The 27,941-nt window shown below is 44.2% G+C and overlaps 1 protein-coding gene across 3 annotated transcripts; it reads right to left on the bottom strand.

Annotated features, from left to right (window-relative positions):
• Nucleotides 1-7,224: 7,224 nt before the first annotated feature.
• Nucleotides 7,225-27,450, bottom strand: LOC130850920 (acyl-coenzyme A thioesterase 1-like). 3 transcript variants are annotated; one of them, XM_057730418.1, is made up of 3 exons: nucleotides 26,944-27,450; nucleotides 16,681-16,883; nucleotides 7,225-8,260 (listed from the first exon to the last, which is right to left on the bottom strand). In XM_057730418.1, the coding sequence occupies exons 1-3, from the start codon at nucleotides 27,398-27,400 to the stop codon at nucleotides 7,655-7,657; spliced, it is 1,266 nt and encodes a 421-aa protein (XP_057586401.1). In that variant the 5' UTR covers nucleotides 27,401-27,450; the 3' UTR covers nucleotides 7,225-7,654. The 3 variants fall into 3 exon arrangements, with proteins under 3 accessions (XP_057586401.1, XP_057586402.1, XP_057586403.1); XM_057730419.1 differs by lacking the exon at nucleotides 26,944-27,450 and adding an exon at nucleotides 20,129-20,687; XM_057730420.1 differs by lacking the exon at nucleotides 26,944-27,450 and adding an exon at nucleotides 17,285-17,970.
• Nucleotides 27,451-27,941: the final 491 nt, after the last annotated feature.

The raw sequence follows: 27,941 nt of genomic DNA, 5'->3' as shown, positions 1-27,941 counted from the left end.
TCAAGGTGTCAGCAAGGTTTGTTTGTTTGTTTGTTTGTTTTTTGTACAGGCTCTGAGGGAAGAGTCTGTTCCAGGCCTCTCTTCTTGACTTGTGGATGACTATCTTCTCCTTCTAAATTCACATGTCCTTCTCTTATACATATTTCTGTCATAATCTTTACTTCTTATGAGGACACCAGTCATATAAGGTCACCCTTATAACCTCATTTACCATAATTACTTCTTTAAAGGCCCTATCTCCAAATACATTCACATTCTGAAGTACTGGGGATTCAAATTTTAACATATGAATTTTGGGAAGCCACACTTCAGCCCGTAAGTATTGCCATCTTAATGTAGACTAAGTTAACTAAGACTTAATATTAAGTCTTCTATCCATGAAATAGGATGTCTTTCCATTTATTTAGGTATTCATTATTTTTACTCAACAATGTTTTGTAGTTATAGAGTCTGCTTTTGAAAAAACCCAAACATAGATGTTCTGAAATTAAGACAATAATTTCCATACTTTTTTTTTCAAATACTTTAGTCATTTGTCTTTTGATGTGATCTTATTAAGTGCAACAAGTTTAGAGTTCTATCTTCTTGGTGAATTGAACTCAAAAAAAATCATGGTCTGGTACTTCCCTGGTGGCGCAGTGGTTGGGAATCTACCTGCCAATGCAGGGGACACGTATTCAATCCCTGGTGCGGGAGGATCCCACATGCAGCAGAACAACTAAGCCCATGTGCCACAACTACTGAGCCTGCACTCTACAGCCCGCAAGCCACAACTATTGAGCCCACATGCCACAACTACTGAAGCCCACACCTAGAGCCTATGCTGTACAGCAAGAGAAGACACCGCAATGAGAAGCCCATGCACTGCAACTAAGTGTAACTCCCGCTCACCACAACTAGAGAAAGCCCATGTGTAGCAACAAAGACCCAGTGCAGCCAAAAATAAAGAATAAATAAGTCTTTTTAAAAAAATCATGGTCTTCTCTATGTATAATAATACTATTTTTTTTTTTTACCATGAACTCATTTGGACTTATATTTATACAGCCACATGGTTTTGTTGTTGTTGTTGTTGTTGTTGTGATATTTGCCAGGTGTACCTTTTTCTCTGTTTTCCCTTTTTAATTTTCTTATAAATATCAGTATTTGGTATGTCTCCTAGAAATGGCTATAGCTAATTTTTTTTAAAAGTCAAAAAATAAATAAATAAATAAATATAAAAAAATCCAATCTCTCAATCCATTTATGTTAACAGGAAAGTTTGGTCCATCAATAATTATTGTAATTACCTTATTTTCAGATATTTCTACCATTTTATTATGTGCTTTCTCCATGCTTCTTTTGTACTTCTTTCTTGTCCTCCTTTGGATTAGATAAGGTTTTCTTTTTTTTCTTGTGTTTCCTTAGTTTGTAAATTAAACATTCTCTACTTTTAGTAGTTGCTCTTGAATTTTTGAAAAGGTAACTTATTTTAATGGTTACTCTTGAAATGTTAACAGAATAGACAGTATCTTTGCCTTTCTCTCGAATATGACAAAAACCTTAGAATACAGTCGTACCTCACTATCTGATTTGTTTTAGGACCACAGAGGATACCAAAATCTATGGCTACGAAGTCCCTTATATAAAACAGTGTAGCATTTGAATATAACCTGTGAGAATCCTCTCATATAGTTCAGATGCTAGGTGGCCAAAGAAATGATAAATTATCCACTTTATTACACTGATAAAAGGAATTTGGGGGAGAATAAAAATTAGAGGGAACACAGTTACCCTGCCCTGTGTAACTGGTCCTGAGAGCCTTCATGCTTTCTGTGTTTATTCGTTTTCAGTGTTTTATGTCTGCACATATTTGGCCTGTGGTTTCCTCCATACGTGTAAGGCAGGAAATCCTCATACTTTTATTAACCTCAAACGATGAAACAGCCAGTTATTTTAGCAGCAAAATGGGTTTATTCTGGAGCATCAAGGATTTGCGATTCGGGGCATTCAGTTATGGCAAACAGCATGCAAGTCTGGTAAATCAGAAGAGAGGACACTATTTGACACAGGAGAAGAGGAAGTTGGGAGGGGTTGTTGTAAACAAAAAGGAAACTAGGAGTGAGAAGTACAGTGGCTTTTCAATGAATGAGGTGTGACAGTCTCTCATTGGCTGAGCTGTTGTCAGACAAAGAGAAGTCTTTCTTCCCCTCCTGCTGGCTGTTGTATAGTAGTGTCACTTCCTGCAGGAGGTATGAATGGTGTCTCTTCCTGTTGTGACCTGTGTTGCACAGTGGTACAAACATGAGAGCTCCCCGTTCTGGCCTCCCAACTTCCTTATGGCGAGGTTTCCCTTTATTAATTTTCACACTTTCTAGACCTTTAATAGCACATACTTTTTATTATCTAAGATTGTTATGGATTTACTCTTTCCAAAAATGTTTCTTTTCTTTCATTTTAATGGGTCAGGGGAAGAAGAGGGATGAATTTAGTCCATCATTTTGACCCAATATTATTTTCTGTATTTATTATCCATTTGTATTTTTCCTTCTGAGAATTGTCCTTTCATAATCTTTTATCCACATTTTTATTGATTTTAGGAGCCCTTTATATATTACCTCTCTGTTGCATTATATCTTCTCCTATTTTGTCCCTTGTCTTTTAATATTCATCTGCCATATGCTCAAATTTTATGATATGGAATCTCTTGGTCTTTTCCTTTATGGTTCTTTGTTTTGTGTCATACTAAGAAATACTTTCTCCTACCTATAATTATTACATTTTCTCCATTATGTTTCTCCCTACTACCACACTTGCTTGACCTTAATTTGAATGAACTATTATTCTTTCTGGAGTCAAGTTGGTCTGTTAATTCTTTGGCCATGTCAGTTAACTAGTTAGCCTTCTTTTGGTTATAAGAAACAAAAAACTCAAACTAGTTTGAAAAAATTAAGGAATTTACACATCTGTTAGAATGTCCAAAACCCAGAACACTGATAACACTAAAGGCTGACAAGGATATAGAGCAACAGGCACTCTCATTCATTGCTGGTCAGAGTGCAAAAAGGAATAGCCACTTTCAAAGACAACTTGGCAGTTTTGTATAAAACTAAACATACTGTTACATATGATCCAGCAACTGTACTCCTAAGTACTTACCCAGAGAAGTTGGAAATTGATATTCATGCAAAAACCTGCACACAGATGTTTATAAAAGTTTATTCATAATTTGCCAAAACCTGGAAGCAACCAAGATGTCCATCAGTAGGTGAATGGATCAACAAACTTTGCTACTTCCAGACAATGGAATATTATTCAGCAATCAAAAGAAAATGAGCTATCAAGCAATGAAAAGACATGGAGCAACCTTAATTGCATATTACTAAGAGAAAGATAACAATCTAGTAAGGCTACCCTCTGTATCATTCCAAATGCATGGTATTCTGGAAAAGGCCAAACGTGGAAAGAGTAAAATGACCAGTGGTTTCCAGGGCTTGGAGGGAGAGAGGGATGAATAGGCACAGCACACAGGGTTTTTAGGGGCAGTAAAACTATTGCGTATGATACTATAATGGTGGATTTGTATTATGATACATTTGTACAACACCCAGCATTAATGCTGATGTAAACTGGGGACTTCGGGTAATGATAATAGGGCAAGGTTGTCTCATCAATTGTAACAAATGCAGCAGTCTATCTGGGATATCGATAGTTGTACGTGTGTGGGGGAAGGAGGTATGTGGGAAAACTCTGTGTCGTCTTCTCAATTTATTGTAAACCTGGAACTGCTTCACAAAATAAAACCTTCTTTAAAAATGAGAAAATTTGTTGGGTGGGAAGTCAGGAAAAGGTCTGGCCCTCTTCTTTCTGTCTGCTCTGCCATTCACAATGCCATAAAGAGGCTGCTGGAGTCCTGGGGATTCCTGCATCGTTGCTCATATTCCCTGGGAGAGAGAACAGCCAGACTTCCAAGAATTTCACTGAAATTACCCACTTTCCCCGGATGGAATGCTGAGACTGACTTAAATCCAATAGGAACCACCATCATTGCCCCTGCCATCAGGGTGGAGATGGCCAATTCCTGAATGAAACTCAGGAATTCTTATACCAGGGGGAGGGGTAATGTTGCTGGGTAAACACTTGACAGTATCCCTGAGAGCAGTGGAGGACACGCATTATGGTACTGGTGGCTTTCTAGAAGTTACAGCAAGAATGGAAATTTTTAGAATTTAGGAAAAGAAAACATGGGGCTAATAGGGGTTATGACTATTAGTGGGACCGATTAAGGAATTTGGAAGTTGACTTTTAGAAGAATCTGGTGTTTTAGACTTGAACTCAGAATTTACCATTAGAAAAAAACATGTTAGGAGCAGGAAGAAATTAAGCACACGGCAGTATTTCACAGCAAGATGAAAATTCTCCCTCAGTGGACCTTCAGTTCTCAAAGTCAAGTGGGGACGAGAGACACTGTGGAAACAATTCAGGTGATGGTTCAGGGGATGCTACTGCAAAATATGTCCTTTGGCAGTTCATGAAGCTCAATATCAAAAAAACTAACAACCCAATCAAAAGATGGGCAGAAGATGATGTAAACTTGACTATTTAGAGCTAAAGGCTCTTGAAAAACAGCAGGCACAAGAAGGACACTCATCCCCCTTTTTTTCCCCGAAAGCAGGACAGGAAACTCCCATGTGAGAGATGGTCTCCCTATACAGGAGGAAAGTTCAGTCTTTCACCAAAAACAGGAGTCAAGAGTGAGAGAATTCTTCCCATGACCTTATCACAATAACTTCTCTTCCTTAATCTCTCCATATATTTTACTTTTCCACAGTTTCCAGTGTCTTCAACCTAGAATATAAACACTTAGGTTTTTCCACAATGGGTCTTCATTTTCTTGTGGAGACATCCATATGCATGTAAAAATAAACTTGGTATGCTTTTCTCTTTTAATCGGTCTTAATTTTATTCTCAACCCGGGCCAAAAACCCTGAGAGAGTAAAGGTTTGCCTCCCCTACCCAGGGGAGATAAGGGTTGTAGTTTAGGCAGAGCGAGAGAAAGAGGGAGAGGAGGGAGAAAAACCCCTTGGGCTGCTTCCCTGAGAGACCCGGGATTAAGCCCTGTGGGTCTTGGAAAGAGAACAAAGCAGAGTGACAGCAAGCAAGTTCTCACGGGAGAGAGAATGAAAGTCACAAGTCTCGGCCAGCAGCTTGGTCAAGACCTGTAGTTTACCTTGACTTCTGGGGTTCTGGCACCAAATATCTCAGAGAGGCACCAGTGAGCCATGGCTTGAAGCGAGATGTTACTTCCCTGCCCAGGAATTGATCCTGGGTAGCCTGGATGAAAACCAGGAATCTAGCCACCAGACCAGCAAGGGCTAGAGGCTAGAAGAAAATTTTCCCGGGCTATTGCCTCTGTTTGAAAGCGAGAATGTTTCAAGGAGGCAAAAACTGTAAAAACAGGTGCCAAGTTCATGACTGGAGGCACAGCACAACACGTTGGAGAGCGCACAGAGAAACAGTTTAGTTAAGACAGAAGCAAGGCAGAAATACACACCGAAGAGAAAGGGTGTGGGGGTCCTACCCAACGAGGAGAAGCACAGGAAAGCGTGGCTGAAATCATGTGTACAGGGCAGTTCTTCCGGGTCTTTGTTTACCTTTGGCCAATTATCTGCTTGCTTTCTCCACACCTGACGGGCCCTAGGACCCTCCCCAACACGCGTGCAAAACTTTTATCCAAGCTGGATTCCAGCCCGGAGGCCTAAGGAGGCATCACCTATTATGGGTTGCTGCCCCCCCTCTTTTGACCCCCAAGGAGCCGTTCTGTGCATGTACACTGGCTCCCTTGCCCCAAGGACGGGAATTATGTGACCTCTTTTTTTTTTTAATTTATTTTTTGGCTGCATTGGGTCTTCCTTGCTGGACAGGCTTTCTCTGGGTGTGGCAAGCAGGGGAAACTCTTGGTTGCAGTGTGTGGACTTCTCAGTGCAGTGGCTTCTCTTGCTGTAGAGCGTGGGCTGTAGCAGCGGGGCTTCCATGGTTACAGTACGCAGGCTCAGTAGTCACAGTGCACGGGCTCTAGGGTGCACAGGCTTCAGTAGTTGTGGCTCGTGAGCTCTAGAGAGCAGGCTTAGTAATTGTGGCACACAGGCTTAGCTGGCTCCATGGTATGTGGGATCTTCCCAGACCAGGGATCCAGCCCATGGCCCCTGCACTGGCAGGTGGACTGAGGCAGGTCAATAACAAAAACAGGAAAGGATAAGGCAAACATAGGAAAATGCAAGCTCCAGGGAATAAATTGCTTATGATCTCTTTCAAAAGACCCTGCCGGGGTAACACAAACACATGGGTCAACAAGATAAGGAAAAACTAACTTAGGCACTCTGGCTTCTGTACCTTGCTTCTGTGTAGATAAACATAGCTATAGGCTCCCAAAAGCACGGGAACTGGTCTGTAAAAGCAGAAGCTCTCCTTTGGTTTGGGGCTCAGTCTTTGGATGTGAATCCACTGGGCCTGTGCTGGTACAATAAACATTGCTTCCTGCATTATAAGCCTCGGGGACCTGTCTTCCTCTACCAATTCCTCCAACAGGATTCTCAACCACTGCGCCCCCAGGGAAGTCCTCTGACCTCTTGATCTTTTACGCCAACAGGGTTTAGCCCCGCTCTGTCCCTGCCATAACGGTTACTTACAGTGTCCACAGGAGGCAAAGTCTAGATGTTTACCCTGCTCCTGTTGTGATCTCCACCTTGAAGTGCAAACAGGAGGCTACTTGTAGGTATCTATCCGAGAGCCCACCTGCCTCCTTCCTCAGGATGTGTAAATAGGAGGCTGGTGGTAAATGCCTAGCCTGGAGCCCATCTGTCTCCTGCCAGAGTTCCAGATCTACTCTTAGGTATTTTTAACATCTGGTGCCCTGAAACCACCCCCACCCCCACACTGCAAGTCCAGGAAATCCACTGAAAATTTAGGTAGGACAAATAAGAGCCACTTCCTTTCCCTGTGGCTGGGCTGTTACCCTGAGGAGAGCACAGATGGGCTTAACAAAGACAGAAGAAACTGCATGTGGGGAGACTAGGCTCTACAGGTACCATGCAGAGAACTTCTCTGAGTCTCAGTTTCCTCATCTGTAAAATGAAGATGACGCCTGCCTCACAGTTGTATAAAGAAAAAGCTACCGCTAAGTAGTACTCTACCTAGTATAGTGATTTACAGCTAAGATGTCCAGTTCCACTCTTAAAGGAGACACTCAAATCTGATATTTTTAATATTTCATAAGATTTTCATATACAGTAGGTAACCATTTATTTATTAATAAATTAGTATATAATTGCAAGTTCAATAATAAACAATTCAAACAATTACCTAGCAGGAATTGTTTACCAGGTACGACTCTTCATTTCAGAGCTAAAGCCTTGTTGGTTATGTGTTGTTAGATACTAAAGGGCATGCTTTCTCCACGTGTTGTGTTTTCTGTAGAATAACTCTCCTCCCAAACAACTGAAAAAGTATGTAATTTCTAAAAATCTTGAAAAGTTCCTGGTAAGTTCACTTTAATACTGAAGGGGAAAAACTCTAAGAAATTATTGAAAAGAAAACAGCGACACATATACACTACTTGTGGCAGCTGTTCCCAGGACAGAGTAGCATCAGAGATGCCACACAGTCAGATGAAAGACTACAGCACGGATGGGATCGACCCTTTCTTCCCACCCACGTGTTTGTGGAAGAAAGTCTGGAGCCGCTGCCAAGCATCCACCTGGGCCCTGGCATGAGCCCTGGGCTCCCCTCCCCAGATGACAGGGCGGCCCACCAAGGCGTGCATGGAGGCCCGGCACAAGGGGAAGTAAGGAGGCTCAAGGTAGTGCCCCGCCCCGGGGTAACAGACGATCTGGGGCTTCGGCTTACCATGGGCCTGCAAGCGTTTCGAGGCCTCATTCGCATAGAATTCACTCTTCCAGTTGTGGTCATCCTGACCCACAAGGAAGAGGAAGGCACACTCAGCCCTTTCCACGGGAATGAAGCTCTTCTGGTCAGGGCCTTCCAAAGGGCTGTTCAGGGCATCCGAAATGTCTGCTAAGCCATCTTTGGTCACCTTGACTCGACCTCGGTCAAAACCCACAGGCGGCAGTGTCTCACCCTTGTAGTGTAAGTTTCCGCCGCTATTGGCCACAGAGCCATTGATTATGACGGCCGCGGTGATGCCCTTCAGGAACGACGCCATGGAGAGGCAGAGGTCGCCGCCTTTGGAAAACCCAAGCAGCCCGACTCCTGGACCCTTTACCTGAGAAAAGGCCAAAGGGAAAAGGAGAATGAGTCCACGAACAGTGCAGTGTGGTGACGAGTGCCTGGACTTGAGAGTCGGCTGGAACTGAGCCTGAATTGGCTCTCCCGCTTACCGAGGTTTGCAGCCTTGGGATACTGACTTCTCCTTCCTCTCTACCTTGCTTTCCATAATTTCTCCATCACCACAGTCTCCATAGACAGCCACGTAGGGATGACTACTAAGTACTCTGACCTCTCAGTTCCTTGACCTCGAAACCTCCAAGGAGCTTTTCCTCTCCCCTACCTCAGACACACACACCCACTGTCATATCCTAAGCCGAGTCATCAGTAAGTACATCATCTCCAAAATCTCAGCTTCAAGCATCCTACAACCTAAGCACCATCTTACTGACCTCCAGTGTAGCCGCTGCAGTACTGCCCACTGCCACCTCTCTTGAGACCCTGCCTACCATGTTTTCACTCTCAGCACCTCTCTCGTGTTGTCACTTCCCACCTCACGCAGCTTAGATTCCAGGCTTCATCATTACTATTGCTCCCCTGCTGACACTCTGACCTCCTTTAATACCTCTCTCCCTTTGGTCACGCTTGCCTGCTAAAGTGCTAACCTCAGTTACATCCACCTGTTATTCACTCCTCCAGGCCTGCATTTGTGCAAATGAACACTGCTGGAGAAAATAACACACGCTTGTGCTGACAGATATTACTTCCATGTCATGCCTGTTACCAAGTCAAAGCTCTCTCACTCGCCATACAACAGGCCAATAAATTGGGAGAAGAGGTGCTGAGGAAAGGAATAGCGACTTTATTCAGCAAGCCAGTGGACTGAGAAGATGGCAGACTAGTGTCTCATAAGAACCATCTTATTGGGGTCTGGATGCCAGTTTCTTTTATAGGACAGAGAGGGAGAGGCGGTGAGGAAGTAAAGCAAAACGGCCATTTATCTTGCAAAATATGTCCTCCCTTCACCTGCATCGGTGATGGGATGTGTTAATTTCTCCTTTTCTGCAGCCATTCACAAGTGGGCAGGGTGAGAATGTCTCTGAGAGCTGAACAAAGGCACTTTAGTTTAACAGTCAGGCAGAGGGGCAGGCTTCCCTGTGGCAAGCCATTACGTATGCTTACAGCTATAGACAGTAATTATAACAAAAGCAACAAAAAGCAAAGGTTAACGGAAAAGAAACAGATCCAACACGGAGCTAGAATTGGCTCTTCCCTTTTACAATTCCTAGTGTCAATGTGGAAAAAGGGGTGACCAATGTTCTCACTGCTTCATCACATGGATCTTTCTGGAAGTGTCCACCATCAGTGCCAATGTTCCAAATGTTGAGATTTATCTTCTTTTGTTCCTCTTTGCAAAGTGTCTACTTTACACCTGGAGACTTTAAAAGATATTTACGGCCTAAAATTTAAGAGTGATGTTTTATTTGGTGGGGACTTTGAGGATTTCAAGCCCAGGAGGCAGCAGCTCAAGTTGAGTTTAGCGCTTTTCTGTGTAGGGGAAGATGCAAGAGTCTGGACTCACTTTAATCATTCCCTTGATGTGCACCTCAGCTATCTGGCCCTGTATCCTGTATTCTCATATCCTGAAGTTTTCTCACGGCTCACCATAGTGAGTGGCTGCAGTCTGATGGCTGCTAGATGGCAGGTATTCTTCTCTTTCCAGAGTTTCCTCAGGGCTCACCAGCTCCTGCTGGAGGGCTGCAATCGCTGGTAAGTGATATGGCAGGAAATATTCCATTTCTCACATCCTCTCCTCTAGGTCAGCAATTTCACCAAAACTTGGGAGACATTTCATGATCAAATTTTGTCCCACAGCGCTGGGAGGCTCATCCCAGATCAGGCAAAAACTCTTGATATGCCACTCCAGGTGCTAATTTTTGGATTAGGCCCATTGATAATGAAAGAGTCTCTGGATCCTCTATGTAAGTATGATCCAGCAGACATTCTCCCTTGTGCCTTCTTCCCATACCTAGACTCACACTATTGCAATTATGTTATAAATGTGATCTATTTCCTCAAGATGTTTAGCCACAGACGTTTTGTTGGAGGCCTGGTTACCCACTGGGTACTGGAAGAGGCAACAATCTTAGAAAATAGACAGGATAGAAGTAATGCAGCTAGTAACACTGACAAAGACAAAGTGTAGCAGGGAGACACAAAGCACAAACCATTTGGACACAAAAGACAAAACAATGATGAGTGTAGCTAGTTGTAATCCGGTTGCAGTAGCGAGCTACCAAAGGGACCGTCCCTGACTTAATGAGTCATCTGCAGTTGCACTGTACCAGCCATGCGCACTTAGACATGCATGGTTTAATATCGGAGACGAGCACATGCTACTGGCAGGACCAACCAAGTAGAGAGAAAAAGATAAAGGTTTCAATTCTGCTTACAAAGGTTTAATTTACCGGGCTTCCCAGGTGGTGCAGTGGTTAAGAATCTGCCTGCCACTGCAGCGGACACGGATTCGAGCCCTGGTCCAGGAAGATCCCACATGCAGCAGAAAAAGTAAGCCCATGTGCCACAACTACTGAGCCTGTGCTCTAGAGCCCACAAACCACAAATACTGAAGCCCACGTGCCTAGAACCTGTGATCCGCAACAAGAGAAGCTACTGCAATAAGAAGCCCACACACTGCTATGAAGAAGAGCCCCCACCCTCCGCAACTACAGAAAGCCCCCGCACGGCAACAAACACCCAACGCAGCCAATAGATAAAAAAACAAATTAATTTTTAAAAAAGGTATAGTTTACCAAATTAGTGTAAGTCACAATTATTTTAAGGGGAAGGTTTTCCTTACACCTGGAAAACACAGACTTAAATCAGTAATTTTTCACATAGAAACCATAAAAATCATAACCACATTCACCAGTTTGCTCAGTCCTATGTAACTAATCCTTTCTGTCAACAGCTTTATGAAACCATCAGGTTTCCCACTGGAATTCTTCAATTTCTTACCGAGTTCAGCGTTATGGTCTGAAAGTGAGAAACTTTTCTTTATCCAAAAGTCCTTTCTATAAATCTTCTTGAAGAAGAAGCATTTTTGTAAAGGCATCAGAGTGAAACCATAGCTGTCTATAATGACAAAAGACTCAAGAAGGCACGCTTAAATCTGATTACAACGAGACTGACAAAGTAACTTGGTTACTGCTGTGACATACAGCACTTTCAGATAATAACTAGAATTATGACTGATAACATTTTACCAGCACAGATCAGACTCTTAGGAACTCCATACAATCTCTAGAATATCTGTATCATTTACCATACAATATAACCTAAGAAGATTTATTACTCATTTGACAACACCTCGCATGTACTGTAACATACCAAGTGAACCTAATTAGCTTAATATCTCTCTTTGGGGTGTTTCAGGGGCCCTCTGAAGCATCCCAAAGTTAGCCAGAGGTCAAAGGAACTTCATTCTAATTTGATTTGGGAAGTTTTCTCAAAAAAATATTAAAAGGGTTTGAAACAGTCGGATACGATCCCAGGTCACTGTGAAACGATCTTCACTTAGCCAAAGGAACAATCAAAGATTTCAAAGGCACATACAGAACACATCACTTAAAAGGTAAAGAAACTTAAAATCTGTTATCAAAGGCAGCTCAACATCTTAGGAAAACTTTTCTTCTCAACAGAGAGAAAAGCCAAATTCAAGTTTTGCACCAGCTTACTTTTAAAATTCATTTACTCAATTAACTTATTTTACACTTAGTCAGTCCTGACCATGCACAAAACTCTTTTCTCGGGGTCCACGTTCCACAAACCTTCCATTAATTTAGCACAATTCTAACTTTCAAAGTGTCAAATATCTGGAGAGATTAATGTGAGGTAGACATTCCTAAAACATAATTCTTTCTAAATGTTCACCCAAAGCTCTTATCTCATTAGCATTTTCTTAAACGTTTCTTCACATCAAGTTACTTTCCTTGCTGACAGAGTTGCAACAGATATAGCAAGATTTTATTTAGCTTATATTCAACTTAGCACAATAAAAGTATTATACTTAATGTGGATGACTCCAAAGACATATCTATATTAATTAGATCAACAAATATTAATACCAGGTATTAATTTAATACTATTTCCCAGTTCACATGAAGCTGAAACTCATTTAGCTCATTTCTCTCGAATGTAGAATTGTTTGGTTTGTAAGAGCTTCCTTTTCTTTAAGCCAATTAAACAGCGCTCATCCACAAATCAACCTCAGCAATGTTATCCAAAGACAAAGGCACATACAGAGACACAGAGAGACATCATAGTTCTCACTGCAAAATTTCAGCCCTGAGTCAGGTACAGCAATGTAAAAACCCACCAGCTTACAAAAGAGGTTGGATGAAAACAGGTTTCTGGCAGATGGAAACAATCAACCTCACTTCTCTAGATGGCTAAATATTTACAGAAAGACACTTAGGATTTCTATTCACCCTTGACAAGTCAATTTCTAAATTACTTTACCCTCTTTTCCAAATGTGCATTTGAAAAAGATGGCAGAGATAAGGGTTCCTGAGAAGACCAGATAGGACATTTGCATCTCAAAGATAGAGGCATCCTAGCATGACTTTGTTTCCCCTTTGTTTAATACTTACAAACCTCTTAAGATAAATAGGGAAGGGTGGGGAGTGGTTCCACTTCAAAGTCAATCAACTTGTTCCCCACTGTCAAAGTTAGCTGGGCCTCCTGTGGGAAAAGTAGAAGCAATGCCTCAAGTACAAGGGAGTCCCCTGGCCTCTTACACGATGTGGGTGCAAGGGAAATTGCCCCACTGTGGAAGTGGCTTCCAGTCCAAACTGGGTGCCCTGCCGGGTCTTAGATGGTGATATAAACTAAGCCCCTCTGCTTTGGGGGTTAACATAAAAACTTCTATCCATCCCCATGGGTAGAGGAAATGGGAGGCAGTGAAAGGAGGGACTATGTTGGTGACATGGGTGGGCAGTTGGAACAACTGCCAGTGCAGCCTCCTCGCCCAGTGGGGGAGCTGGATAGGCGGGAGGGGGATTTAGGTTTTGAAGTACAGTGTTGCCATTCTCATTTTCTCCCTCTTTCCCTTGCAAACAGATTCCCCCTTGGGTTTCCTTTTAGATCACTGCACCATAAGGTGGCAGCCCTTTCACTCCTTTTCCTCCTGATGCCATAGCATAAGTACTTCTACATACGGAATCTCATCTCTTTTCCCTGCTCTTTTGCAAAACACTTCTAACTGAGAGATCCTATAATAATGCAGTGAGCCATTATGATAGTGCCCTATTACAATACCACATCATGTCTTTCTTAGTCATAGTGATGCCGAGCAGGGCCCTGTGGGGCTCCCGGGCATGGAGGGCTGTTTGTCCCCCGTTTCTTGCAGGCAAGACTCCAGCCTCCGTGACCTTCCCTGAGTTCCAAAGGGCAGATTCACACAGTGGCTAATCAGGGGAGGAGCAGCCACGAAACCACCTGAGGCACGATGAAAGGGACCAGAGAAACTCATCAAGATTAGGAGACCCGACCACCTGAGACCCTGCACACACCCTAGTCCTCTCAGCAACCCCACCCTTCAGAAACTCTGCAGAAGAAAGAAGACTATACTGCCGGGGTGATTCTTATCCCATACCTCTGACCAGGATCACACTGTTTGACCTCTCCCTATTCCCCAGGGAGGGGGGCACAGGTCTTGAGGTGCTGGCCTACTGTGATCCCCCTCTGTCTGGCAAAGAAATAAAGCCACTCTTTCTTTCTCCTCCGTAACTCTGTCTCCACATTTTGATTTGGCATTGGTGTGCAGAGAGCCAAGAGTCTGGCAACAATAGGCTCATGGCTATGTTTTGCCCATTTATCTAATATACACCCCAAAGGGCTCTCCTTTGGGATAGATGGAGTATTTCCTATTTTTTTAAATTTGGTAACACCAAAACACAAAAAAGTCACAAATTCCAACACAAAAGCCCCAAACAAATTCCAGCATCCATGCACACAAAACCAAAACCAAAACCAACGAACCACTTCCCAAATCAGGTAGACTTATCCTACAAACCAACCAACCGGTTCCAAACCAGGTACAGTCCAACAACAAGTCCCCTCTCCAACAGGGTACCCCAATTAAACAAACTGCCTTGTCCTCTAAGGAAAAGCCCAAATTTCCTACCATGTCCAAGCTCGCTCTACTCACTGCATGACAGGCCAATAAATTGGGAGAAGAGGTGTTGAGGCAAGAAATAGCAACTTTATTCAGAAAGCCAGCAGACTGGGAAGATGGCAGACTAGTGTCTCAAAAGAACCATCTTATCGGGGTCTGGATGCTAGTTTCTCTTACAAAACACAGAGGGGGAGGAAGTGAGGAAGTAAAGTAAATGGACACTTATGTGGCAAGGTATCTCCTCCCTGGCCTGCATTGGGGAGGGGATATGTTCATTTCTTCTTTTCTGCAGCCATTCACAGGTGGGCAGTGTCAGAAAGTCTCTGTGAGCTGAACAACTGGCACTTTAGTTTAACAGTCAGGCAGAGGGGCAGGGTTCCCTGTTGCAGGCCATTATGTATGCTGACAGCTATAGTCAGTGATTAAAATGAAAAGGCAACAAAAAGAAAGTTTAAAGTAAAAGAGGTGGCACAGTGGTTAAGAAACTGCCTGCCAAGGCAGGGGACACGGGTTCAATCCCTGCTCCAGGAAGATCCCACATGCCGCAGAGCAACTAAGCCCATGCGCCACAACTATTGAGCCCATGTGCTGCAACTACTGAGGGCTGTGCACCTAGAGCTACAACAAGAGAAGCCACCGCAATGAGGAGCCCTCCCACCACAATGAAGAGTTGTTCCTGCTCACCACACCTAGTGAAAGCACGTGTTCAGCAATGAAGACACAACACAGCCAATAAAAATATAAACAAATAAATAAATTTTTTTAAAAAAAGGTTAAAGTAAAAGCAACAGATCCAGAATGGAATCAGAATGGGCCCTTCCCTGTCCCATGACCACAAATTGCAAATAAGCATCCACACTGCCCCTCAATCCTGCTCCACTCATGTTTTGTTTCCACTCTTCCAAAAGACCGATTCACCTTGTCTCCTCCCTCTGTAAGCCCCTTAACCCATACTCCCCTTCACTTTCATCCCATCCTACTTCATGGAGAAGGTACAAGCTATCAGGCTGGAACTTGTTCTCATTTCTCCCTTCCAAGGCTACTTAGTCCCACCCGGATCAAGCCCTCCGCCTTCCCTCCTGTTTCCAAAGTATCTCTGTCCTTATCCAAGGCCACTCCTCTGCGGGTGCTTGGGATCCCATCAACTCTCGTCCTCAGGGACTTTGCTCCTGCAGGTACTTCCTCCCTCCCTCTCTCCTTCATAACTTTCTTCTCTACAGGCTCCTCCTTATCAGTGTACCCCATGCTCCAGTACCTCTTACATTTAAATAACAATCCCTCGACCTCAAATCCACTCTGCCCTACTTTTCTACTCCCTCACAGCAAATCTTGTGGGAACCTTTGTAGTTATTTTCTTTCCTCCTTCTCTACTCAGTCCCCACCAGGGTAATTTGGGTTTGTCCTATTCCAAAATGGCTGCTCTTGTCAATGACCAAACTCTTCTCATGTAAGTGGTCTTTTGATTGACCTCTCAACAGCAGTCCTTTTCTGTGTGTGCGTGTGTGTGTGTGTGTGTGTGTGTGTGTGTGTCACGGTTCCCACAAGAGCACCCTTAACTGATTTCAACCATTTATTTCTCATCAAGATACAGGAATGGCATATTATTGTCATCCCAGTTTTTGAGAGGAGCAAACAGAGGACCCAAGGTCACAAAGCTACTTCGGTGGCAAGATCACACCTCAAATTTAACTTTTCTCTCTCAAACATATTGTGCTGGTTTCACTACACCCCCACATTTTCTAAGACATCCAGCACTTCCATCAACCTTGAACCCTTACTGAATTATAAAATAAGCAAGGTTTATCTTCTAATCCTCTGATACCCTGACCAAGGTCTGTCTTCTAATCCTCTGATATCCTGAGCCCTCAATACATTTCCTACTAGCTGCGTTCTTTGCTACCAAGTATTTCCTTAAAACTGAATACTCTGCTCTCAGAGGGGCACATGGAGGAGAGATTAAAAATAAACATTCAAACTGGAGACAGTGATCCACTTCCCCTTTCCCTCTACTTCCTGGGTCAAACCCAGGGATCTCAGTCTGTTTGGGCCTGTAATGAAATACTATAAAATACTGGAATTTAAAATTCCATAATTCCAACTAGAACATCTTTATTGGCAGAAAACCTATTACAGTAACATCTAATTGCATGGAAACTGTCTGGGACAAGTGACTATGAGAGGTAGTGTGTGTTGGGGGCAGGGAGGGGCTGTCATGAATTTGTCAAGTTCTGTGAAAACCAAGAGCATTTAAGAGAAGGACAACCAACATGCAGGACATAAAAAGTAGAGGAAGTTCCAACCTGAGGGTGATGAAGCAGGTAGTTCACAGCTTCTTCAAAGTACTCCAGGTGGAGGTTCTCTATGCCCTTGGGGAGGTCTTCATAGTTATAATAGGCCAGAGACATCACAGCAAAACCTTTCCCAGCCAGCAGACTAGCTCGATATTCTGGAAGGCCACCTCCAGCTCCAGAAACGTCCACAATCCCAGGAAAGGGCCCAGCTTCTGGGGAAGAAACAAAACACAAAACTAAACTATTCTTAAAAGCCTTTGCAGTGGTGTCAAAAGCCATTTGTTGCCTCTTTGGTGATGTCAAAGTTTTCTGTTGACAATCAGAAAGGCTGAATGGCTCTGGTCTTCAAAGATCTGGAGTGTGGCCTAGGCTAAACCCACATTGTCCTCTATGCCGAGGGCCTCAAAGCCCCACAGATATTTACAGAGAGCCTGTACTACTTTTGTGATTAAAAGTAAGCTACAGACCATAAAAACCGCAAAATCATTGCCTTCTCCTGCCCCGCCTCCCCCCCCCCCCCCAAATTGACAATGCCAAATGCTAGTGAGGATGTGGAACAACTGGATCCCTCATACATTGCTGCTGGTGTGAAATTAATAAAGGGGAACCTCACAATGGATCCAGAGGACAGAAGGGCAGCTCTCAGCAGTACCGCTCCACATCAACTACAGGAAGAATTGTCAACTACAGATCACAACAGAAGAATCATCAACAGGAAAGAATCATCAGTCACAGGCCCCAACAAGAAAAGATGTACATTGCACCCCGTCCAAGAACTTGACTACCCCAGCAACTCAGCCAATGAGAAACCACCAGCACCCTAAGCTGTCTCTTTTCTCCAATAGGCATTTATTTAAAATAACCCCTCTCACCTTCCTCCTTCTTCCCTATAAAATAACATTCCTTGTGTTGTTGGACTTGCCTATGCTTTTTTGCCGTGGCATGCTTGTCCCAAAAGGCAATTCTCTGATGTTCTAGAATTGACCCATTTTTGCTAGAAAAACAACTGTTTTATTTTTAAGGTCAACATTACTTGGTGTTCTGAAGTGGGATCCAAAGAGAACCCCTCAAAACTCCCAGGCTGGTGAGGACACAGGTGCCAGCACCCACAGAGCCCTCTGAGCTTGCTGCCTTCTAGCTGCCCCTGGAGTTTAAGGGCACATCTCTGCTGGATTTCAAGCTCCACTCTCTGCATCTTGAGCTCTCCAAGCTTTATCTGGGATCTGTTCAAAGGCTTTGTCCTTTCTGAGAGTACTCCTTTGGCCTTTGGTCTGATTTCTTTAGGAACTGGGCTGTGCCTTGGAACTGTGTTGTTCAGGAATTTTTCTTTTTGCTCCAGAGAAAAACCTTTAAGAAATGCAGTTGCAGTCATCAAAATGCTTTGATGATGCCCAACCCTCTGCGACTCCAGGCGGTTTTATGTTGAAAAGCTTTGGTCTCTCCTCATGTGCATTTCTAACTAAATGGACCGACTTAAGAAAAGTAAATCAGAACACCAATCGAGAAGATGGGGAACTCTCGAGCTCCCCAAATTACTTTTCTTAAACCTGAACTGGACGCCTGTTACCGAGTCCAAGCTCACTCTGCTTCCCATACGCATGAATGGGATACGAGCTGTTGCGGCAAGGAATACGACTCTACTCGGAAAGCCGGCCGACCAAGAAGATGGCAGATTCGTGTCTCTGAAAAACCATCTTATTGGGCTCTGGATGCCAGTTGGTTCTATACAATCAGAGAGGGAGAGGCGGTAAGGAAGTAAAGTGAAAGGGCCATCAGTCTTGCCAACCATCTCCTGGAATGACCAGCCTCAGGTGAGGGGACATGTTCGTTGCTTTTTTTCCTGCAGCCATTCACACAGGTGGGCAGGGCAGATGTGTCTGCCTGTGAGCTGAACAGAGGCACTTTAGTTAAACATTCAGGCAGAGAGGAAGGGCTCCCTGAGGCAGGCCATCACCTATGATGATACTAACAAAAGCAGCGAAAAGTAAAGGTTAAACTCAAAGAAACAGACCTAACAAGGAGCCTGACTTAGCTCTTCCCTGTTACACACCCATTTTAATCTGCATTTTGAGGTTTGCAAACATCAGGAATCTAAAATTACCTCCCTGCACATTACAATTTCTACATTAACTGAGGCAAACAAACAACTAAAGAAGTCAAAGGTCTCTGAGGCCTCTCTTTCCCTCTCCCTTCCTTTGACACATGGCAGACACCTGCTGTGCTCAGGCCCCACCTCCAGTGCCACACCCCTGCCTCCCTGCTGCACTGCCTCCACCTCCTCTATACCTCAGTATCCCCATGCTAACGCTCTGACCGCGTTTCCCTTTTCCCCTGAACTTCTCTCCACCCCCTCCTCCTCTGAACCTACCAGAACCTGCCCCTCTAAAATTATGTCTTCTGAGGACCCAAGTAAACCCCAAATTTCTTATGTTCCCTGGACTAAGGCCAAATGGGGACCCATAGGTGAAGTTTCCTAAAGTAACTGAGGACCCTCACAGGTTTGCTAAAGCGTTTACCACAGTTATTCAAACTTCCCATGCTGGGTGCTTAGATTTCTGTCAGTTAGTCCACCTGCTTGTTGGGGAGGGTTAACCCAAACACTGGATGAAGCTTCCCTGATGGGAACATCCTGAATAGGATTTAGAAAAACAAACCCCTCACTTTTGGCAAAATGCTAGATGACTTGCTGAAAACCTCTACCAAGCAATTACAGTACCTTTTCCTAAAACTTCTTTTTGGGACAAAATTCAGGCTTGCACACAAAACCGTGGTGAACCTTTTTATGACTAGTAGAATTGCTTTCAGATTGTTTTCAAAGCAAACTCTGGTCTTCCTTCAGGTGGTGAATCCAGTCAGGTAGCCTTTAACTCTATGTTTATTTAGGCACTGAGCCAGGATCATCCTCTTTTAGTTAAAACAAGCAGGGTGGAATGCGAAACTGTGTCCACTCTGATTTAGTTAATTTGGCAACTCAGCTCATTCACACCTTACATGAGTCAACTAATAAGGAAGACCACTAGACTTCTTAATTTTCAACTCTGGCAAATGAAGGTTCCTGAACAGAGCCCAAAACCTGCCTGCTATTACTGGGAAGAGACAGGACACTGAAAACCAGATTTTTACACATTTTCCTGCTCCAGATGCCTTCAGGCCTCTAGCCAGCCTTTCCAATGTCCTCCTAATTTCCAATGATGGGTCTCTCAGGAACTACAGGGCCCTTCCCAGACCTCCCTCTTAATCCACCTGGAGAAACATTTCTCCAGATTGGGGATGGAGCTCTTTCTGTCCTTAATGACAAACCAGAGTTACACTCTCCATGCTCAATCCCACTGCTAGAAAGCAGTCCCTGCTTAGGAGTCCTAAAATAGTTCAAATAGTCGGGGCTCTCTAATGAATCTCAGGAAGTTCCTGTCTCTGAACCTATTCCCTTTTGTTTAGGCCCTTGACACATACACACCCTTTACTCCTGAGTTCCTCTGCCCCCTTCATCTATTAGGTTGAGACTCAGAAAAGGATTATACTGGAATTTCTCTCTCCCACAACACGGAAATAATTCTGGAATTTGACAGTAGCAGTGAAAATAGCCAGTTAAGTGAATTAAATGACGCTTTGACATCCTTTATTGGCTCCATTTCTGTCGGCTCTGTAGCTGAATCTGGGAGACACCGATCAATCGTCCCAATTGGATCAGCTCCATTCTCCTCTTTACAGGCAAAATCTTCAAGTGATATTGGAGGAATCCACAGTGCAACTCCTGTCAATATTCAAACAGATCTCTCAAAACCTCTCCCCAAATTAATCAGTACCCTAGTAACAAAGAATCCCTGCAATGTGTCAAAGCCATAAGAAAGCAGTAAAATTCTCAGGGCCTCATTATCCCCTGTACAAGTCCCTGAAACACCCCTATTTTAGCTGTGAGAAAAATCCAACAGCTGGGATAGGAGGTTTGTCCCAGACTTACAAGTAATAAATACTGTCATCCCTTGACACCTGTTGTTCCTAATCCCCACACACTACTGACATCAGGTCCCAATGAAAGCAACTTTTTGACTGTAACTGACTTATACAGTGCATTCTTTTTCTTTTTTCTAATTTATTTTATTTATTTATTGACTGTGTTGAGTCTTCATTGCTGCACACAGGCTTCCTCTAGTTGCTGGCAGTGGTGGCTACTCTTCATTGTGGTGCGCAGGCTCCTCATTGTAGTGGCTTCTCTTGTTGCAGAGCACGAGCCCTAGGCACGTGGGCTTCAATAGTTGTGGCACATGGGCTCAGTAGTTGTGGCTCACGGGCTCTAGAGTGCAGGCTCAATAGTTGTGGCGCACGGGCTTAGTTGCTCCGTGGCATGTGGAATCTTCCCAGGGCAGGGGTCGAACCCGTGTCCCCTGCATTGACAGGCGGATTCTGTACCACTGCACCACCCAGGAAGTCCTACAGTGCATTCTTTAGTATTTTAATTGAGGAGCCTAGCCAATACATGTTTGCTTTCACGTGGCAAGAAAAGCAATACACCTGGACAGTTATGCCCCAGGCTGTCACAGGAACTCCCTCTTACATTTCACAAGGTATTGAAAGCTGATTGGGGTGATGTGAACATTTCTGAAGCCTCTACTCTGTCCCAATACAGAGATGATTTACTTCTCTGCTCTCCTCAAAACTCTTCATGGGAAGACAGCATCCACCTGTCAAAACTTTTGGCCTTCGAGGGACACAAAGTCTCCAAAGAAAAATTGCAGTTTTCTCTAACACAAGTTGGATATTTAGGACACCTGATTATGCAAGAAGGACTACATTTGGTTTCAGGTAAACCTGGGGCATCCTGTACATCCTGAACCTAAAATTAAGTGCCAACCACGAGCTTTTCTCAGGCTAGCTGCCTACTGTCAATATTGGATTCCAAATTTTTTTCTTATGGCCCAGCCCCTATATACTTTACTAAAAAGCAACAATCTGGTCTTACCCATAATTCTAAAATTCCCACTACTTACCCCTGTACGTACAGAAAGCATTAGTCTACTGACAAAATGATAGCTTTCACAAACAAATATTGGTGGGGAAGTATTAATAAGGTCACAAAAAGTGCGTACACCTCCCTTGTCCCACCTGCTCAAGCTAGAATCCAGGAAAACCCGTTCTCACTGCTCCTGGACCCTTACTGTCTAATGGGCCATTCAACCTTTGGCAAATGGATTTCAGACAGTTTCCTCTTTCCCATGGATCTAAATATGTTTTGCTAATGGTTGGAAAGTTTTCTCGCAGGACTGAAGCTTTCCGCTGTACACAGGTCATGGCTTCTCCTGTAGCTGAAATTCTGTTAGAAAAGATTATCCCTGCCTGGGCAACTCCTCCTGAACTGCACAGCCATTGGGAAACCATTTTACTGGTCAGGTACTTCAATAAGTCTGTGCCATTCGGCTGGTTTCACAACACTTTCACTGTGCTTAATTACCATTTTTGATCCTTAGGGTAAGTCAAACAAATTAAGGACACTATTAAGACTCAATTGGAGGGACTTCCCTGGTGGTGCAGTGGTTAAGACTCCACATTCCCAGCATAGGGGGCTCAGGTTTGATCCCTGGTCGGGGAACTAGATCCCGATGCAGGCCACAACTAAGAGTCTGTATGCAGCAGTGAAGATCCCACATGCCACAGCTAAGACCCGGTGTAGCCAATAAGTAATTTTTTGTTTTTTTTAAAAAAGACTCAATTGGCAAAGTTCGTCAAAACCCTCCAAATACCTCAGCCAAAAGCATTGCTGTTGGTTCTTCTAAATCTCAGATTCATCCCCTTATGAAAATCATAAACTCTCACATTTTGAGACAGTCACAAGACATCCAATGCACCTGGCTCCCGCCTCTTTTGATTCACAGCTGATAAAAGGAGGTACACTTCATACTGTAAAGGCCTAGTTGCTTCCATTAAAAATAACCACCCTTTGGTAGAGCAGTCTTGTCACAGTGCGCTCCCAGGAAATGAAGACCTTAAGCATCATACCCTGTATCCTGGAGACTTCCTCTATTGGAAAAGACACCTCCAGAAAGACTCTTAACCTCACTGGAAAGGCCCCTTTCAGGTACTGCTAACCAACCCTTGTGTTGCCGAACTCCAGGGAATAGACTCTTCATTTCACGTGACACATCTGAAAAAAGCACCAAACCCTGACTGGACCTCACATCACAGGATGACGTGAAAGTGAAGATTTCTCAGAACTGAAGGACTCGACATCTGACCAGACAGCTTTGCCAAGATGTCAGGGCCAGTACTCTTAGAAATTTCAGGATTCACCTCCCGAAAAGTCTCTTTTCATCTGGACTATTAACTGACTCGGAATTCTTATCCAAATTCAGGGTAACTGAACTTACAACCTCACATGCTATGCTACTAATAACACATTTGGTTCCAAACAATTGTTTTGAGATAACAATACTGTTTTAAAATGTCTTTGAACAGAAAAAAACAAATACCATATGCTAATGCTTACATATGGAATCTACAAAAGTGCTAATGATGAACCTACTGGCAAGGCAGGAATAGAGACAAAAACTTAGAGAACAGGCTTGAGGAAACGGGGTGGGGGGGGAGGGAGGGGCAGCTGGGACCAAGTGAGAGAATAGCATTAACATATATACACTACCAAATGTAAAATACATAGCTAGCAGAAAGCTGCTGCAGAGCACAGGGACATCAGCTTGATGCTTTGTGATGACCCAGAGGGGTGGGATAGGGATTGTGGGAGGGAGGTGATATGGAGATATATGTACACATATAGCTGATTCACTGTGTTGTACAGCAGAAACTAACACAACATTGTAAAGCAATTATACTCCAATTAGGATGAAAAATACAACGCAGTATAATACAATAAAATGTCTTTGAAGTTTTGCTGTCTTCACAAAGAGTTCATTTAGCTGTTGCCTCATGTTTATGCCTGCACTGTATCTTCCCAAATGCACTCAGTTAATGCTTTTAGGTTGACTCTGCTCTTGCTGTATTTGCTATTCTATTTTGCTTTCATGGCTGCTTTAAATGGGGATTTCCAGGAGGCATCCATGACTCTGGGTTCACCTCTGTAGGGAGAACTTTGCTCCCTTAATTTGGAATGAGTGCCAATAAGTATTTGTTCAGTGGGCTACCTCTGGACCTAGGGTCCTGGTTTAGAACCATGATACAATTTGGAATTGTCACATTACTTTTGATTCTGTACTATTGCCTACCAAACCTTTGTAAAAACACTGTACCCAAAAAGGTGTACTCTAGGGCTTAGGGTCTTGATAAATATGGACTATAGTTGGAACGTGCCTGAAAGTTCTCCCTCCTACCCCTCCTTCTTTCTCAAATGCGACCTCAGTAGGTTTCCACTCTGTGCAGTTTCCCTCTAACAAGGGACATGACAGCCAGGAAAGATCCTTGCCGACACCAAAGGACAAAAAGCCACTCCACTGACTCCTGGTTAGTGATGTTTGTGGAGAAAAATCTTGATTAAAAGGGAGAGATGTGAAAATTAATAAAGGGAAACCTTACTAATTAATAAAGGGAAACCTCACTAAAATGGAGTCATCAATTGTAGGAAGAATTGTCAATTTCAGATCAAACAGAAAGATCATCAACAGGCAAGAATCACCAACAGCAAAAGATGTAAATTGCTTCCCTCCAGGAAACTGACTACCCCAGCAACTCAGCAATGAAAAATCACCATCACCCCAAACTCTCTTTTCTCTGATGGACTGTTGCTCAAAACAAGCCCTCCCAACTTCCTCCTTTTTCTCTATAAAATAGCATTCTTCTCCTTGGTTTCCTGGACTTGCCTATGGTTGTTTCCATGGCTTGCTTGCCTCAAATTGCAATTCTCTGCTATTCCCAAATTAACCCATTTTTGCTAGTCAAGTAACTAACTTTTATTTTTAAGGGCAACAGTGGGGATGCAAATGATACAATCACTTTGGAAAACTGCTTACGATTTCTGATGAAGTTAAACACATACTTAGGTTATGACACAGTAATATCACTCCCAGGTATTTACCCAAGAAAAATGAAAACTTGTGTTTACACAAAAACTTCGGTGCAAGTGTTTATAGTGACTTTATTCATAATCTCCAAATGTCCTCCAGCTGGCGAATGAATAAACAAACTGCAGCACATCCATCTAATGGGAAACTTCTAAGACACAAGAAGAAGCAATTACCAAGATGTGGAGCAACAGAAATGAATCTCAAATGCATTAGGCTAGACTCAAAAAGCTACCCACTGTGTATAAGGCTGGTTATGTCACATTTTCACTATTTACATTATAAGTTTATGTTTAATGTGAAAATTTCAAGGAATAACTATAAGGCAAATACTTTATACTCAGAACCTTTTTTAATTAATTAATTAATTAATTAATTGGCTGCAATGGGTCTTTGTTGCTGTATGTGAGCTTTCTCTAGTTGCAATGAGTTGGAGCTACTCTTTGTTGCAGTACACAGGCTTCTCATTGGGGTGGTTTCTCTTGCTGTGGAGCATGGGCTTCTACGTGCTTGGGCTTCAGTGGTTGTGGCACACAGACTCAGTAGTTGTGGTGCACAGGCTTAATTGCTCCGTGGCAGGTGGGATCGTCCTGAACCAGGGCTCAAATCTGTAACCCCTGCACTGGCAGGCAGATTCTTAACCACTGTACCACCAGGGAAGTCCCTATATCCAGAATGCTTAAAGAAATAATTCAGTACTAACCGTCAAAGCCCTGTGAGTACCTGTTCCTCTTAACTCACTTTCCACTATTCTGAATTTTATCACGCTCTTGATTCTCTTTACAGTCTTAGCACTCATAAGTATACCTTAAACCAGCGATCCCCAACCTTTTTGGCACCAGGGACTGGTTTAGGGGAAGATAATTTTTCCACAGACAGGTGTGGGGATGGGGGTATGTAATGGTTTTGGAATGAGTCAAGTGCATTATATTTATTGTGCACTTTATTTCTATTATTACATTGTAAGACATAATGAAATAATTATACAACTCACCATAATGCAGAATCAGCAGGAGCCCTGAGCTTGTTTTCCTGCATCTAGATGGTCCCATCTGGGGGTGATGGGACCACCTCAGCTTCACCTCAGATCATCAGGCATTAGATTCTCAGAAGGAGCCTGCCACCTAGATCCCTCACACGCGCAGTTCACTGTAGGGTTCGTGCTCCTATGAGAATCTAATGCCACTGCTGATCTGACAGGAGGTGGAGCTCAGGCCATAATGCAAATGATGATGAGCGGCTGTAAATACAGATGAAGCTTCACTCACTCACCCACTGCTCACCTCCTGCTGTACAACCGGGTTCCTAACAGAACATGGACCAGTAAGGGCCCGTGGCCCAGGGGTCGGGGACCCCTGCCTTAAACAGTATTTTGTTTATTTTGCCTATCTGTTGAATTTTATCTGAATGTAATGATACTGAATGTGTTCTTTGGGGACGTGATGTTTCCCTCAACAGTTTCTGAGATTCATCCATGTTGATTCTTGTGACTGTAGTTCAATCACTTTTGTGCTGGAAATATACCTCAACTCATTCATCAGTTTTATTGTTGGCAGACATTTAGGCTGTTTCCAGTTGTTTTTACTCTTACAAACATAAATACCTGTTGGTGCACCAGGAATAGAATGACACAGTCAACTTTCTAAATAGAAGCAACTTTTTCCAGAGTAGATAACTGTGTTCCTTTTAGCAGTGCCGGGGAGTTCCTTTTCCTCCACACACTGGTCAAAAACTGGTAATGTTAGACTTCTAAATTTTGAGGGTGTTTAATGTAGTATGGAGTTTTATTTTGCATTTTCCTGATTCCTAATGAGGATAAACATCTTTTAACTTTTTCATTGGCCTGTCGCTTCTTATGTAATGGTAAAATTAACCAATAATTTAGAAGATTTCCAGTGGGCAGCAAGAGGTCTTCCTCCTTCATGCTAATTTCCTTAAATCTTAATATATTGGGGGAGTTAGAAGCAAAGTTGTAAAACTGAGAAACTTTAGAAAGAAAACTTTAAAAACTGGAAACTACCTATACTTTTTTTTCTTTCTTTCTTTTTTAAATTACAACTGTCTTTACCCTTTACCCTTTCCTTGCGATGTCTTTGGCCTCACCTCTGCTTTGGAGCAGCAGAGCCACCTCCCCAGCCAGCCTTACGTTCCATTCGTGGCTCCTCGAACTTTTCAGGCCCCACCGACCTTCGGAATGTTGGGGGCCACCTACTTACTGCCTTTCTCTCTCACCCACACAAGAGAAACAGCGAAGCATGAAGCTCACCTGGCGGCAGGAAGAGCGTGGCGCGCACCCGGCCCGCGCGCACCGGCTCGCGCCGCACGCCCGGCGGCAGGAAGTCGCGCTCGTGCACCGCCCGGCCCAGGAGTCGGCGGGCCTCGGGCTCGTGGCCTTCGAGCACCTCCAGCTCCACGGCGAAGGGCGTCTGCACGTCCCGCTTCACCAGCCGCTGCAAGGGCTTCTCGGGCTCCAGAGCCCAGATGAGCCCCATGGGCTCGAGCCCCGCGAAGCTGCCGCCCAGCGCGGGCGCGCGCTCCAGGTCCAGCTGGCCGTGGGCGTCGGCGCAGTAGCGCGCGTGGGCTCGGAAGCGCGCGCCCTTCTCGTCGCGCAGGGACGCGCGCAGCGTGACCGGCTGCCCGGGGGCCAGGCCGCGCACGACGATGCGCACCGGCTCGTCCCAGCGGCAGCGGCCCGCCGGCTCCAGCGTCACTGTCACCGCCATCCCGCGCGCAGAGCCGCGGTCCCGACCCTGAGCGTGAAAGCGCAGGCGGCTTCCGGTGTTCTGTCCCAGGCCGGGTGGAGCACGCCGGGAGGCGGGACGTGGTCAAGTATCCTGGCGCCGAGAGAGGCCGATGGCTCAGCCCCCTCTGGAGGCGGCCTGGGGCTTCGGGCCTGTGGACAATCCCCCCACCTTACTCCCCCACCCCCCACCCCCCCAACCTACTCCCCCACTCCCCCCATCACCCCCCCCCCCCCCCCCACTCCTCATCGACTATGATCTGGGAGAGTCAGCAGTGACTGGTGGCTTGAAGAGATCTTGGTTCCCTGCCCAGGAATTGAACCTGGGTAGCCTGAATAAAAGCTAGGAATCCTAGCCAGTGGACCAGCAAGGAGTAGAGGCTAGAAGGAAATTTTCCCTGGCCCTTTCCACCAATGAAAAGTGCGTTTCTCAAGGTGGCAAAACTGTAAAAACAGGTACAAGTTTATTATTAGAGACAGCACAAGTGGGAGAACATACAGAGAAGCAGTTAAGTAAGCAAGGC

Source organism: Hippopotamus amphibius, chromosome 4 (genome assembly GCF_030028045.1).
Source record: "Hippopotamus amphibius kiboko isolate mHipAmp2 chromosome 4, mHipAmp2.hap2, whole genome shotgun sequence".
Classification (NCBI taxonomy): domain Eukaryota; kingdom Metazoa; phylum Chordata; class Mammalia; order Artiodactyla; family Hippopotamidae; genus Hippopotamus; species Hippopotamus amphibius.
The sequence above is the reverse complement of the archived record's forward strand: the minus strand, read 5'-3'. Positions and strand labels throughout refer to the sequence as shown.